Source organism: Phyllobates terribilis, unplaced genomic scaffold (genome assembly GCF_046119375.1).
Source record: "Phyllobates terribilis strain yellow unplaced genomic scaffold, ASM4611937v1 Scaffold_2__4_contigs__length_985480577, whole genome shotgun sequence".
Classification (NCBI taxonomy): Eukaryota; Metazoa; Chordata; class Amphibia; order Anura; family Dendrobatidae; genus Phyllobates; species Phyllobates terribilis.
The window spans coordinates 348,238,647-348,253,635 of NW_027362762.1; the positions used below are offsets into that span (position 1 = coordinate 348,238,647).

Below are 14,989 nucleotides of genomic sequence, written 5' to 3' on the forward strand. Positions count from 1 at the left end.
TCCACCTCAAAATGATATTAGTTTGTTTCTCAATGGATTTGTACAGATTATGGGTGACATTACAATGAATCTGTCATGTCAAAAAACGCTATTAACATGCATAAACAAGAGTTAATCTGCAGGTTAATAACGTTTTAAAACCATGCGGCCATCTCACTGAAAGCCCGGCTACCAGGAGGAAATTAACTTTTTTCCTTCCTGTAGCCTCCAGCTTTCAGTCATAGAGGTGCGGCTTCAGTTACCACGCCGATGCACTGACTGACAGCCAGTTTAGCACTGATGCACTGCTTTTTATAACTATGGCATTTAACGCCTGTTATGTACAATACTTTTAATTGTGTTGGTAAAGTGGACTAGGCATCACAATTACACGTTGTGCAATAAATTATGAGCACACAAGGTTATTTGAGGAGTCTTTTGACAGGCTTCGCCTGAAAAATCAGTTAAAAACTCTTGATAGACTCTTCCTATTTATTTTCTACTGTAAAACCACTTTGCTGTTCACATGTTCAGTCTTTTGAAATACACCTAGTGGGAGAAAATAAAGTGCTTTGAAAGAGCCCCTGATGGAATCCAGTCCATACAGGCTCCAATCCGAATGCTGCAAAAACATTCCAGAATAAAAACTCTTACAAAACCTTCAATATATAAAAAACTGCTGCAAAACTTCCCCCAAGAAAGAATTTTCTGTCAAGCAGTTTCCACTACAAAACTTGTTTTTGACTACCTCAAAAAATGCTACATACCGTAAGGGTATGCTCTTACAAGCTGTGTCCGCAGAGGAGTTTCCACGGCAAAATGCAGCAGATTAGCCACCCATTTCACCCTCCGCGACATCCATAGCATTTGTGTGAATGTTACAATCGGTGAGAAATAGAGCATTTTTCCTAATCTGTCATCCATATTGCGTATTGTATCAGTGTTGCACACATTTTTTTCTCATTCGTTCTTCTGAACTGTAGGAGTGTGTTTGCCCCAAAGCCAATAAAAAGACCACATTTTACTCAAATTTGTAGCTAAGTAAGAGATCCGTGAGACACAGATGCAAAATGGAAGTCGTCCGATTTGCATTTATGTCCCATGAATCCTCAGACTTGAATGGCCGATTCTGCTACACAATCATTGACCAAAATAGGGCCTGATCTGTGTTTTTCTTCCATAAAAAAAGTGTGAATGTAACCTTAATTGATATTATGTAACAATCCCATTAAACTTTATGTGACCTCCATAAACATAAGCACAACTAGAAACAATCCTAATCTGAGGTATGGAATTTATTCTCACTCAAGGAATCTCTGCAATAAATCTACTGAATGTGAATACGCGGGAGCGGCCTGTGAAGAAGGGTGTCATCCATAGTGACTTGATGAGATGTCAATGACCTAGATGTAAACAGTCAAGTGAACAGCAGAAATGAGCATATTGAAAAATGGTTCATTTTATGGATACACCCCCCCCCAAAGATTATTTAACCTCTTCCCTCTGATGCGTTCTAGACCTTAATGACAAGGCAATGTTTATGTTTTGTTTTTTTCCATTGTCACATACCCAGGAGCATTAACTTCCTTCTTCTGCACATACAGTATTGTTCAAAATAATAGTAGTCCAATATGACTAACCAGATTAATCACTGTTTTTGGTATAACTTATATTACCACGTCACACAATTTACCAGTTGGTGCAGAAGATTCTAAGAAAACCAACAGACTCAGCATTCATGATCTGCATGTTTTGGAGTCTGGGTATTTGAATAATTGAAGGTAAATATAACATTTATTTTTTATTTTATTCTTTTTTTTACAAGATCTATGGTACCCGGGTCCGGAGGAGAGTCTCCTGTCCTCCACACCCGGGTACCATCCGCACATTGAAACGCGTGGAATGCGCATCTACATATACAGTGAATCGGAATCCATGTGTTTCAATGCAAGTCAATGGCAGCGAAAACGCAGCGCTTCCGCAAAATAATTGGTAATGCTGCGTTTTTTTCCGCAATGATAATCCGCAGCGGAAATTTCCGCAGCATGTGCACAGCACATGCGGATTATCATTGGGGAACATGGCAGGCCTTCTACCATGCCTTTTTTAAGCATTTCTGCAGCGTTTTTGCCGCTACGGAAATGCTTAAAAAACGCATCGTGGGCCCACAGCCTAAAAAAGACTCAGTGGCCATTAAGAATTTAGAATGATTTCTATTTGTTATTTTAATAGACTGGGCTATGTAAAAAAAAACTGCCAAAACTAAAAAAAATATATATATTTAAACACAAAAACCTGATTTAAACAATATGTAATTTCCTGATGATAGCTTCCCTTTAAGAGTGTCTGTCACCAAAATACTGATCTTAGTCTATGGAGCAATTACTATTCAATCATAGGATAAATATATTCTGCTGCAAATAAGTAAATATTAATTAGGGGCCCCACCCAGTGTCCAGCAGCTGACTGGTTGGTAATGGGACCTCGCATTCTCTACATTCATTAAGACACATTCCAACCTTTAAGACTCATACACTTCAAAGTGCAAGTGACACACTTTCTCTATATATATATTTTCTTAAGATCTAGTGTAGTGCAAGACATTTGGGTAAAAATTGTCTTCTATTAGCTAACCTATTGAGATGAAGCAGGTTTCAAAGATTCAAGGCAATTCTCCAAATTGCTCTTCAGTCTTCTTTACTAACCCCCATTCTAAATCTTTAGGCTGTTTTTTCCCGCTTATATTTTGTTATGCTACTAGTGGATAATAGCTGTTGTTTTTGTCTATTTCATACGGGTTTCATCCAAGGTAAGTGTGAGTGAAGCTGCCCATTAGTGGCCGCTGCAGCCAGTGACTTAATGTCATGTGAGCGCTGGCAGACCCGACGCTGGTATCACTGGAATAGAGCCACTGCCACTTTTAGCTATATTTTAACAAATTGTTGGGGGACATGATTGATGTCACTTAATAATATATAAGAGAATTACAGGCTATCTTGCAGAATTCTTAGTACTGCCTAATAATAAGCTTTATTTCTATAGAGCCAACATATTCTGAAACACTTTACAATTCAGAGCACAACATGTACAACCAATATAAGACATTACTGACTAACACATAATACAATAATAAACAAGAGTGAGGGCCCTGCTCACAAGCCTGCAATCTACCAGGAGACCGGGGTGATACAAAGGTAAAAAGTGCTTATTGATTAAGGTCCATCCAGAATCATAATAAAAAAATAGGGGTATTAAAATAGTATCATATATTTCCACTGAGAGCATGGAGAGTGTGGAAACAGGTGATAATGGACCTGATTTAAGAAAATTTAGGAAGAAAAAACAGGGAATAGTTACAGTAGATTAGTGATCGGAGAGACCTGTCTGTGGATACTGAGAATTCGTCCACAGCCCCACTATCAGTAATCGGTCAGTATTTTTCTCAGGAGTGGGAGGCAAAACCAGGTGAGGAACAATCAGAGAAAAGGTAGAATAGAAACAAGTCACCAATTCTGCATTTATCACCCACTCCTGGTTTTGGCTCCCACTCGAGAAAAAATACTTACCAAATACTGATGGTGGGGCCGTGGACTTATCCATATTGTCTGGGGGGTGGGTGGTAGAGTGTTCCACAGAACTGGCATGGCTCGAGAGGAGTCTAGGAGGCAGGAGTGTGAGGATCACATTATAGAGGATGTTAGTCTTAGGTCATTATTGGAATGCAGAGCACTGGTAGGGTGGTAGAAAGATGAAGGAGGAGATGTATGGTGGTTATTTGAGACTAAGTTTATATTGGACTCTATGGTATGGACAACCAGTGCAATGACTGGCAGAGGGTGGAGGCATCGGTGCAAAGGCTTTACAATAATATGACACTGTCAGCTGAATTCTCTTCTATGTGGAGGGAGTTTAGTAAGATGGAGACAGATTAGTAGGCAGTTGCAGTAATTCAGACGAGAAGGAATCAAAGAAACGGGAAGAGTTTTTACAGTGTCATAGGAAAGGAAAGGTGGGATTCTGAAGATGTTTTAAGTTGAAGGTCACATGAACTTTTCTCACAAGCTGCAGAGCTCTTCTGTTCTTAAAATAGCAGTTGATGGAGGAAGATATGACCGGACCTGTTCATCAACCTCCTCCAACTGGAAATTCATTTTTCCCATGCGAGGCGAGTTTCAATTGGGGGAGGCTGATAGCCAGGTCTGGTCATATGCTCCACCATCAGCTGCCACTTTGGGAACAGGAGAGATGTGTTGTCTGTGCGGTAAACTGCACTAATATATAAATATTACATAAGTGCCACAAAATCATATCCTATCACATTTGTTAAAATGATAAGATGCACTGCGCAAACACCAAGAATCACATTCTGATACCTTTATAATGCAGATAAAAGCTCATCTTACAAACAGCACAAAATCATATCTCGGTAATAACACATCGACGGTAAATTCTGCAGAGAAACTGCTTCTTCTAAGATCGAACCACAGATGTGTTTTCTAATTGCTCATCAACATTAAAGAATTGTTGCACATGATCAGCTACCAAAGGTTTAAGGGGGTTTTCAGGGACTTTTCAAAATCTGACAAGAGTAGGTATCGTTCTAAAAAGAAGTGTTCCTTACCACTCAAAACTTTAGTCATTCCAGTGCCACCATCCCAGTGGTCTCTGTCAGAGAAAAATCGGGATTAAGACCCGTGCAGCAATCATCTGACTATTTAGGTTATTTATTGGCTACAGTGACCACTGATGGGCTGTAATGGTCAGGAGATGTCAGTTTTTCTTATGCGAGTGTTATTTGTGCTTTTCATTGATAGCACTCATACCTATCATAGAATGTTAGAGTTGGAAGGGACCGCCAGGATCATAGTGTCCAACCCCCTATTAAATGCAGGAATCACTAAACCATCTAAGACAAATGTCTGTCCAGCCTCAGATAGCCTGTGGGGTAGTTCACGTTTGATTTTTTTTCCTTGCTCAAAGTGGTGCACACAAAAGTACGGAGACGTGTCCTATATTCATCCGGATGACAGATCAATCTTGCCAGAGCAAGTCTATGAAAAAAAACAGCACACGGATACCAGAAGCTAGAGAAACCTCCATCAGTTTTTTTCCCCATTTGAGAAACTCTAACCAACTCTGATGCTAAAAACTGAAACCCTGTCCAGGCTCTGATGACCCTCTAAGAAAAAACACTGATGAAACTTGGACTGTTTTTTGCGTATGAGAAAAATCACTGACATCTGAATGAGCCCTAATTCAATGAGAAAATCCTGAAATGCATTGCATTCTTATGAGATAACCCTGATCACATGTCTACATGACTTTATCCCTGAAACTTGTTACTTCCGAGACTTCTCTTACCAACACCTTACTCATAGCCTTAGACAGAAGGGACTATTTGTGAAGGGGCTGCAGGATGAGGTCATACGCTCAGTAGATCAGAGAAGTCCTTATTGTTTGAGGCTTGGTTGTGTTTGCTGCATGAAGCTGAACTAGTCATGTATTACAAGTGGTACATTTCTGCCCTGCATTAGTCCATGGCCACATTGTAATTCATTGCCGGACACCATTGTTATTCTTAATAATGCAAGCAAGCTGTGAAAAAAGGAGCTAAGTACAGTCCGCCGCGGACATTACATTCAGAGAACTCCTATCTGTGTATTTTCTAATCGTTCCTTTTCTACGTCTATGTCCACCTACTGATGTTTTACATACATCTGTCACATTACGGCACTGCTGAATTTCAATCCCTACATTTCCTCTAACTTGTATTGGCATTTTTGTCACAGTTAATTGTGAAGGCATTGTACAAAGAATACATTGCCACTGCCAGAAACAGGCTGTTTTATATAGTTAAGGCTCCGACTAGTAAAGTATAATACAGAAAATACAATTCTTTACCAGCCACGGTCCACTGAGCTGCAATAAAGCAGATCCAGCTCTAAAATATCAATAGCCCCCAGACACATCACGTGTAAATCGCTATGGCTCTTTTATATAAAATCAAGCTGACAAGTTTTATACTAAAAATATGGACCATAAGGCACGAAGAATAAGACGTGACAGTTCATATCTTAAGTGGTGTTTCCACAAGGCTGGTTAGCACATAACGGCAGTACATGATGCGCACAATACACATTGTATGGGCTTCAGCACATAAATGCACATTAAGGGCGCGTGCACAGGACCGTAAAAATAAAACAAGTGCTATATTTTGGCGCATAGCACTCATCTCCAGGTTGGGGCCGAGCAAAAGTCCGATTTTTTCCTCAGACCGAGTCGGTACAAGGAAAAAAAATTTTTTAAAAATCACAGCATGCACAAGATTCATCCGATTATCGAATTGCATTCATCCGTTCATGTCCATGCATCAGTGGAAAAATAAAAAAAATAAAAAATTGGACTGCACTCAGATGACATCCGAGTGTGGTATGATTTTCACCGACTGGCAAAATGGAGAAAATGGGGATTTTTTTTTTTATTCTCCACATCTGAGAAAATCGGATCGCTCGGTGATCAAACTCTGATCAGGGTGTAATTAGTACAACCGGCCCGATTTTCTCAGATGAGAGATCGGTCGTGTGAGCCAGAGCCTCATTTATTAGATAACATCCATTAATACTAATACACAACTCAAAGTTTACTCTTCAGTTGTACTGACCTGTCACAAAGTGCGAGGGGCACACCCTTGTGAGGCCTAACACCCATTTTACGTTAACATCAATATGGCTGTAAAGATCTCCAATCCAATTTTTAACATTGGTTAATCAACGGAAGCAGAACTGGCTGCCAGTCGGAAAATAGTGAGTAATGACACTAAATATAACTTCCACATATGAAGATAACAATCTGTAAATATCAGACCACACAGAGGTTGTGTGCTGAGCAAGGAACACTTCCTTCTAATGAGCAACTGAACAATCACACAAAGCAGAAGATCAACTGTGACCATAAGAGAAATGGACACTGACGAAACTGCTAGATGTGAGCCTCCGAGAAGACGACTTATAGGCTGCACAGCCTCATATATTCTAATTACAATGTGTCAGCATCAGAAAGCGGATTTACAAACCGTAGATATTACATTTAATTGTGCTCAAGTCCAGCCTACATGACAATGTCCTACAACATACCTCCACTAGTTGGCAGCATCGTTCCAGCCTAGTCTGTGCACTGGCTGTAATGATTTTGCAGGAATATGTGATCTCGTCAATGACTTGGAATACTTTCATCACCAGAATGAATAAATATGTACGATTTAAAACAAATTCTATTTTTGTGTGGAAGCGCAGGACCGACTCATCATAATACATTCCAATTTTCCTGCTAGCTAATTATTATTTCTGCAACCAAAAATCTACAATTTAGCTATATTATGTGTGGATTAGCAAATAATAAGTGTCATTTGTATTAAAGGAAAGAGTAGAGATAACTGTGCACTATGCTGGCTTTACAGAATACAGCCTGCAAATTGCTTTACAATACTGGGGAGATGGATGCTGCTGTTAAATTCGGAAATAAAATTGTTTTATGGTCCACTAGCGCAGGCAGTTGGAGATGTGAGAGCACTGGAAGATCAAGTAGTAGATATATGGCCACAAATCTCAGCACTGGAGGAAAGGGATGATTTTATTACTACTATGGTGACTGGCTCTACATCCTCTCGTCTAGGTCACACCATCCTAATACCATGGCCCCCCAAATATTTCCAAAATGGCCCGAGGCCAGGGGGAGCAGACACGTTATCTCCCCATCTCTGCATTCTTCTCACACCAGCACTAGTGGCTGAAACCTTCATTTCCACCAAGTAGCCAAACCAGAAGAGCAGCTTTGGCCAGACTCTTTCCGTTGCTCTTTTGTCTGGAGGAGTTTCAGGACTCCAAGGAAAAGAAGAGTAAACAAGTTGAGCCCAAGGAAAAGCAAATGTTAGCTTTCCAAGGCAAGGAAGACTAGATCATGGCAGCTCCACCACCCTAGGAGGGTCACACTGGGCACCAGGATATGGTCGCTCCTTTAGTGGTCTTTCATCAGCAAAGAAACCACTGAAAAGAGCACACAGATCAAATAGGGATGCTGCTGAGTGTGAATGGGGACTGTCCCAGTCCTGAGCAATAAAGGTCTGACAGTTTACAAGCAATGGAGGGAGATCAATATAAAAAGCAGGGAATCCCAGCTGATGGGTAATGCAGCCTGGCACATAATACAAACATCAGGGGTGCCTTCCCCAGCACCCAGATGGCAGCTCATAATGGCATGGGTGTGGGGGAGGGGCCGGGTTTTGGGGGGTAGAGGTGGAAAGTTTAATGTGCTGGGAGAACAAAGCTTTGATCTGGAGGCATCCTGCACACAAAGCCCCCCAGACACAGCATAGGGGCACAAGTGCCCCCCCAGACAGTGTATAGGGGCACGAGTGACCCCCCAGACATAGCATAGGAGCATGAGTGCCCCCCAGAACCAACAGGTTAGGAGTAAGCGGGCAGGATGAGGGTGCCACCAGCTGGTGCTAGGAGCTGGCACACCACCAGGCTACGGCTGGTACAATGCCCAGTCACCCATACACTGCACGTACATACAATGTGCAGCCCCCCAACAAGCACAGCGTGACGTCATCACATCACAGCCCCGCACTCAGTGCCGACATAAACTTTGATGCATAAGTGGTAGAAGTTACAGGGCACAATGATGCCCGGGCTGCGGGCACAGCTACCCTCGTATTACCTGTCCGCAGGGTGGCCGCACACAGCACACACACGGTCAGGATGGTACTCGCTGCCATCACCCCAGGATCCAAGAGCAGGCTGCTGAGGATGAGGTGCCCGGACCGGCCGGGGTGGCACCTGTGGCACTAGTGTCCGGGTACAGCTGGCCAGGGGCTCGCACGCTGCTCCGCACGCCAGTCACACTGTACAGTCCAGGGCTCCGGGTGACACCGCACTGGTACAATCCGGCAGGTGCCGCACACAGGGAGGCTCCGTCCCGCAGCCGCTGCTCCCTCACACTGACTCTCCAGCGCTGCCTCCTCTCAGCACTGCCTGCCTACGCGCGCTCCCGACACTGAGCGCGGGCACTGCCAGTCACTCTCCCCGCGGTGCGGCCAGGGCAGCGCGCACAAACTTTCCCAGGTGTCGCCTCCCCCCCCTCATTAGTGACCTAGAACAGTGTATCAGTACACGTGAGCGCGCAGTGACATCTCCACAGCCGCACTGGTCGCCTTGTCCCACATCTGTCACACCCCCAGGCCGGTCCCTGCGCGGGATAAGAGCCGCAGGTGTCTGGCTGCGCGCTCCCGGTACGGCAGGTGTCCGCCGCTGTCCTCCTCGCGGCGCTGCAGGACCTCGAGTGGAAACCAGCAGAGCACCGCGGGAACGCGCCTCCGTGCAGAGAACACGCTGAGCCCTTTCCTGCCCCCTGTCCTGCTGTAACAATGGGACCGTCCCAGCAGTCACATTGCACCTGCACGGCATCTTCCACTCAGTCGGGGGGGGGGCTGCTAATTCCTGCCATTCACACGCTGTCACCCGCTCACATTGCCGTGTGTGACATTGCCGTGTGTGAGCGGTGTTCCGGGGATGCCCGGCAGCGGTTACAGGTGCTCCAGCAGGCGGCCATGCTCAAGTCGTGCTGGCGCTGTATCCTGCACAAGGACGGGCACATTCCTCAGGGCTGGCACTGCCCGCCAGCGGCCTGTAATTAGTCACAGGGCTGACACCCCAGGGAGGCTGCTGCCCTCACTGTACGGACGGGTGTCCGCGGCGCCCGTGATAGGAGTCTGCGCGGGCTTTGTCCGGGCACTGATGGGTCGTCCCGTGGAATGTCCGAGGATTCTCCGCGGCGGTGACTCGTCTGCTCTCCCCGTGACTCACCACTAGTGACTTGGCCCCGAGTTTCACTTTCAGCCAGCAGTGTCATGAGAGGAATGCGGTCACGCAGATTTCCCCCATGGTGGGGATTTCTCAGGTGCTCTGTGTGTGGGGGGATTCTCCAGATCATGCTCCACAGCCACTCCTAGTTCTGGGGGCTTTATATCCCACCATGGGACTAGACAGAAGCCCATCATTTTCCACTGACACAATACATTAGCAGGCAGGGTGGGTGTCCCGCTGAATACTGATTATAGGGGGTTCTGATGGACTCACTGACTGCTCAATGTGAGCTCGTGCTATAGGGAGATCGCAGGGTGGCATTGGGCACATCACCAGAGGCGGACACAGAACAGGCCCCTGTACAACAAGAGATGGACCCTTTGTAGTCAAATATCTCAAAGTGCACACTCCCACCTACTCTGGAGGTAGACGTGGACCCCCGACCTCTTGGGCCCCTGTGTGGCTGAGCAGGTTGCACTAATGATATGTCTGAACATGCGTCTCACCCGACTAACTTCTCCTAAATGTGCCCATGGAAGTCAGGGTTCACCATGAAGCTAATAAACTTGGAAAGGAGGTTATGGGGGGCTTCTGCAGCTTCTGGGAGATTTGACAACTCATTCGGGAGGTCTACCCTTTCCTGGGAGCCTTTCAGAGGTTCCAAGAGAGTTTGCAACTATGAAATAAGTTATCAGCTAAGTAATAATCGCCTAAAGGGGACTTTCTACTTGCAATGCCCTTTGGGTACAGGCATGTTCAATGGAGGTTTGGCCACTAGGACCCCCAAAGGCACTATTGGCACTATGTACAGTGTCATCTATAATACTGATGTCTTATATATCAAAGGAGTGTTGGTGGCCCTTCTGACACCAGGTGCACCTGCAGCCTCAGCACCACTCTAGATTCCCCTCACTAGCCGTAGGGTGAGACGGGCGTAGATTCATCCCAGACAATCGGGCCGATTATGTAAATGGCACAAAACTGATCAGAGTTTGGTCAGAGTGTCAGCATAGCGTGATCCGATTCTCTTTCTTGAGGTGACGACGGAGAAAAAAATGTCTCCATCTTTTCCATTGTGTCAGTGATCGGAAATCGGACTGCACTTCGATGTCATCCGGGTGCAGTCTGATACTTTATATGCACTCATTGACTTTCATGGCTGACCACAATCTAAATATCGGATCAAACTTGGAGACGCTGCAATGTTTTTCTCGGACTGAGCTGGTCCAAGGAAACCATGGGACATGTGCACGGCAACATAGAATAACATTGGTCTGAGTGCAATCCAATGTTTTGTCAGATCGCATTCGGACCGAAAATACGGTATGCACCTGGCCTAACCCTCACTGCACTGAGGAATGGGCTTATATAGATTCCTTGTTTTCGGTATCATTGTGATCCCAATCATGTAACTGTAGGGCTCAAAGAACTTGCGACCAGAACTCATGGTCCTTCGGGAACAGCACAAAGACTATGATGCTAGGAGGCTTCTGGGCTGTGTCCTGCAGCACATACAAGGTCTCGACTTTGGCATCAGGAACTTATGTATGATGCACTGAAGACAAGGAAAGCTTAATCAAGGTGAGATTTGTAAATGAATGCTGTTGTTTTTCTGCTGGGTGGGGGTTTGGGGTATTGCCTTCAATTTTAGCCTATATTACCACAATAGGATAAAATCTTTCAAGCAACAACGATCAGTATAATGACTGATAGTTCAGATAGAATCAATCATTATTGCTTTAATAGATGCAGCAATCGATATTAACATGGCAAAAATAAACCATTAAGAGCTCCTTCACAGATACACGTTTTAGTAGTTTTTAAGAGACTTTTATTTTTACATTCTTTTTTTGGTCTTTTTTCTATTGTGCCATATATGATACAGATTACAGACGTCTGTGTGATATATGGCACAAATGTCTATTGTTGTTTTTGCCTTACTAGAGGAGAGCCATATTTAGTGTATTGTGATGAAACCCCAAATTGCTGTGTAGAAATGGGACAGGTACAGAGATTTCTGAAACCAAATCCTTAGTTGAAATCCACCCTAAGGCTATGTGCCCACAATGCAGAAATGAAGCAGAAAATTTCTGCTTCATTTCTGCATGTCCTCTCCCGGATAAACGCATGCGGAATTCCGCACGCTTTTATCGTGCGTTTATCGCGCGTTTTCCACATGCGGAATTGCCTTGCGTTTTTTATTGCATTGCAAAAGGCAATTCCGCTTGCGGAAACGCAAAATTAATGGACATGCTGCGGATTTTTGCGAGCATCAAAAACACTGCGGAAAAATCCGCAGCATGGGCATAGAACTTGCGGAATCCCCTTGGGGACCATGGGGGGCGGATTACCTAGCGTTTCACAAGCATTTACGCTGCGGAAATTCCGCAGCATATACGCTTGAAAAACGCTACGTGGGCACATAGCCTAAGGCCTCATTCAGACCTTTTGGTTTTCATGTTTGTGTTATATCTGTGTTTTTCATACCCATTAATATTGATGGTCCTTTTTTTGCAGACCATATGTCTATAAAAAAATCACTGAGATGTCCATTTTAATCTAAGTCACAGATCAAAATTACTCAAACAAGTCTATGGGTCCATGAAAATTCAGACCAGGGCATGGATCACGGATGGCAATATGTTCTCCATTAGTGATTAATAGATGATTTGCAATCTATTCTTTTTCCAAATCACAGATGAGACAAGGATGGTAGAAACTAAGGCACTGATTAAATATTGATGAAACTCTGATACAAAACTCTCAGACTTTTTTATGCATAGTTGAAAAATAACAGATGTCTGAATGAGACCTTAGTATGATTCCTATTCTGTGACCAGTTTACAATGTCCTGGTCAAATGGCCATGGTGACAAAGAACCCCCAAATAGAGGCATCTACTAATAACTTAATTCATGACTAAGTTATATGCTAAGACACTGGGTTGAGCACATCAAAGCTTGCAAGTATTGACTCAATGATCCATTCATGCTGAGTGACCTTTCCCACCCATTAACACAATCAACAACATTGGTGATAGAAAAAATATTCCACATGTAAAGACATTCCATAGTGCTACTGCCACCGAGGGTTTAATAGCCGGCCACATACAGAGCTCTTCCTTTGTAGTACAGTCCTTGTTCCAAAGTAGCTGCCGAGGAGTGTTTCTTGTTTTTTTTACTTCTGCTTCATGTATCCTTATCAAGCCCAAAAGAATCTGTCTGAAGAAGATATCTACATAGAAAGTCTATTTATGTACCTCTGCCCGAACAAGAATCCTTGCAGTATCTTCAAGGCCTGATTTACTGAGCTATGCGCCAGATTACTGGCATGATGTGTGTGCCAAAAAACAGTCTGTTATGCCTTACACCAAATTTATTTTGATTAGACACATTATTTAACATTTTTTAAAAAAAAGTGGAGAAAGAGGCTTGGCCTACATTACAATGCTCTATTCTCCACAATTTACATTCACATGTTCAGTATTTGGGCTATGTGCGCTGGATGCGTATTTGAAGCAGAAATTCTCCTTGGCAGGAAAAACATCTGCATTTTTTGGTGCATTTTTGACGCGGTTTTTAGATGTATTTTTGACGCAGTTTGACATGCGTTTTTTAAGCTTTTTTTTATCGTTTTTGTACATCAATGAATGCTTTTTGGAGCTAAATAAAGTTATTTGGTGGGTCATTGCTTAAACCTTGGATTGCCATCAGAATTTGGGTGAGTATATTGGTTCATTTAAATGATTAAAGAATGTGTCTGTTGTATTTCAAATAAAGTGTTTACTCTGTGTCTGTGTGTTTATTTAACTGTTTACTTTACTATAATTAAGTTTGGTCATGAAAAGATCTGATTGACACCTTGACATAACCAAACAAAAGAGCTAGGTGTCAGCTAGTCCCATTCACTCAATCTTCACTAGCATTTCTATTCATGTAATTTATGCGGCTGCCATGAGATGCTATCTTTAGCCTGGGAAGGTGTCATTAGGCAAACATTTTCCCTGGCCATAATTAACATTTCACAGCTGGTTCATTAGCCGCTAGGTCCCCCCAATCAGTAACAAGCAGCGCTTTGGACGCAGAATATTTTTGTTGCGTCCAAAACGCGGTGTTCTAATGCTGCACTTTTCTTGTCGGTACATGTGAATCCACCGCATATAACAACACTTCAATTGGTCAAAATCTGCAGCGGAGACTGGCGTGTCCGCTACAGAAATTGACATGCTGTGGGTGAGTTTGGGTACGTGGGCATGATCAGGAGCCGCTGCAGGTTTGACACTGCATGTTTATAAAGCGTCAAACCCGCAGTGTCCAGATGTTACAGCATAGTGGATGGGATCTATAGAAATCCCATGTCCACTATGCATGCATCCGAGGCTGCGAATCACCCGCGGACACGGACATACGGCACGTCTTTCAGGACCGCAGCATGTAAAACTCTCTTGCGGAGTCGCTAGTCTCCGCAACAGAAATTTGACCACTAGAAAATATAGAATGCCGTAAATCCACATGGTTCAGTGAACACATGTGCATTTACCTGCGTTCAATAGAATTCAACGTTTTGGACGCAGCAAAAAATATGCGTCCACAGCGCTGCTACGTCCAGATCGTGGGCATACAGCCTAAAATAAAAAAAATGGCGTGGGCTCCCGCATCATTTAAACCAGCAAAGGGAAAGCCGACCGCTGAGGGCTGATATTAGTAGCCGGGGAAGGGGCCATTAGCCAACAATGTTCCTGGCTATTAATATCAGCCCCCAGCTGTCTGTTTAGCCTTTACTGGTTAGATTACAGGGGGACCCCAGAAAAAAATTGACGTGGGATCCGCCTATAAAATCTAACCAGCTAAGGCTAAACTAGACAGCTGCTGGCTGATATTAATAGCCAGGAAAGGGGCCATGAATACTAGCCCCCTCTGCGGCTATTAATATCACCCCTCAGCAGTCCCAGAAATGGCGCATCCATAAGATGTGCCAAATCTGGTGCTTAGCCTCGCTCTTCCCACTGCCCTGTAGCGGTGGGGGGCGGGGTTGGGGTTCATGTCAGCCTAGTATTGGCGGCTGACATGAAGCCCAGGTTAGTAATGGAGGGCGTCTATAAGGCGCCCCCATTCTGCGTAGTAAAATGGTCGGCGCTTTTTCAATAAA

At 44.0% G+C, this 14,989-nt stretch overlaps 1 protein-coding gene across 3 annotated transcripts in view; it reads right to left on the reverse strand.

Annotated features, from left to right (window-relative positions):
- The window catches only part of ALCAM (activated leukocyte cell adhesion molecule), a 136,944-nt gene extending 127,661 nt beyond the window's left edge, over positions 1 to 9,283 (reverse strand). For 2 of the 3 annotated variants that reach the window (XM_073664614.1, XM_073664612.1), the window contains exon 1: positions 8,698 to 9,282. In XM_073664614.1, coding sequence (XP_073520715.1) covers positions 8,698 to 8,755 — 58 coding nt within the window. In that variant the 5' untranslated portion in view covers positions 8,756 to 9,282. Of the gene's footprint in view, positions 1 to 8,697 lie in introns of all 3 variants that reach the window. The other variant, XM_073664613.1, reaches the window with a different exon arrangement.
- Positions 9,284 to 14,989: the final 5,706 nt, after the last annotated feature.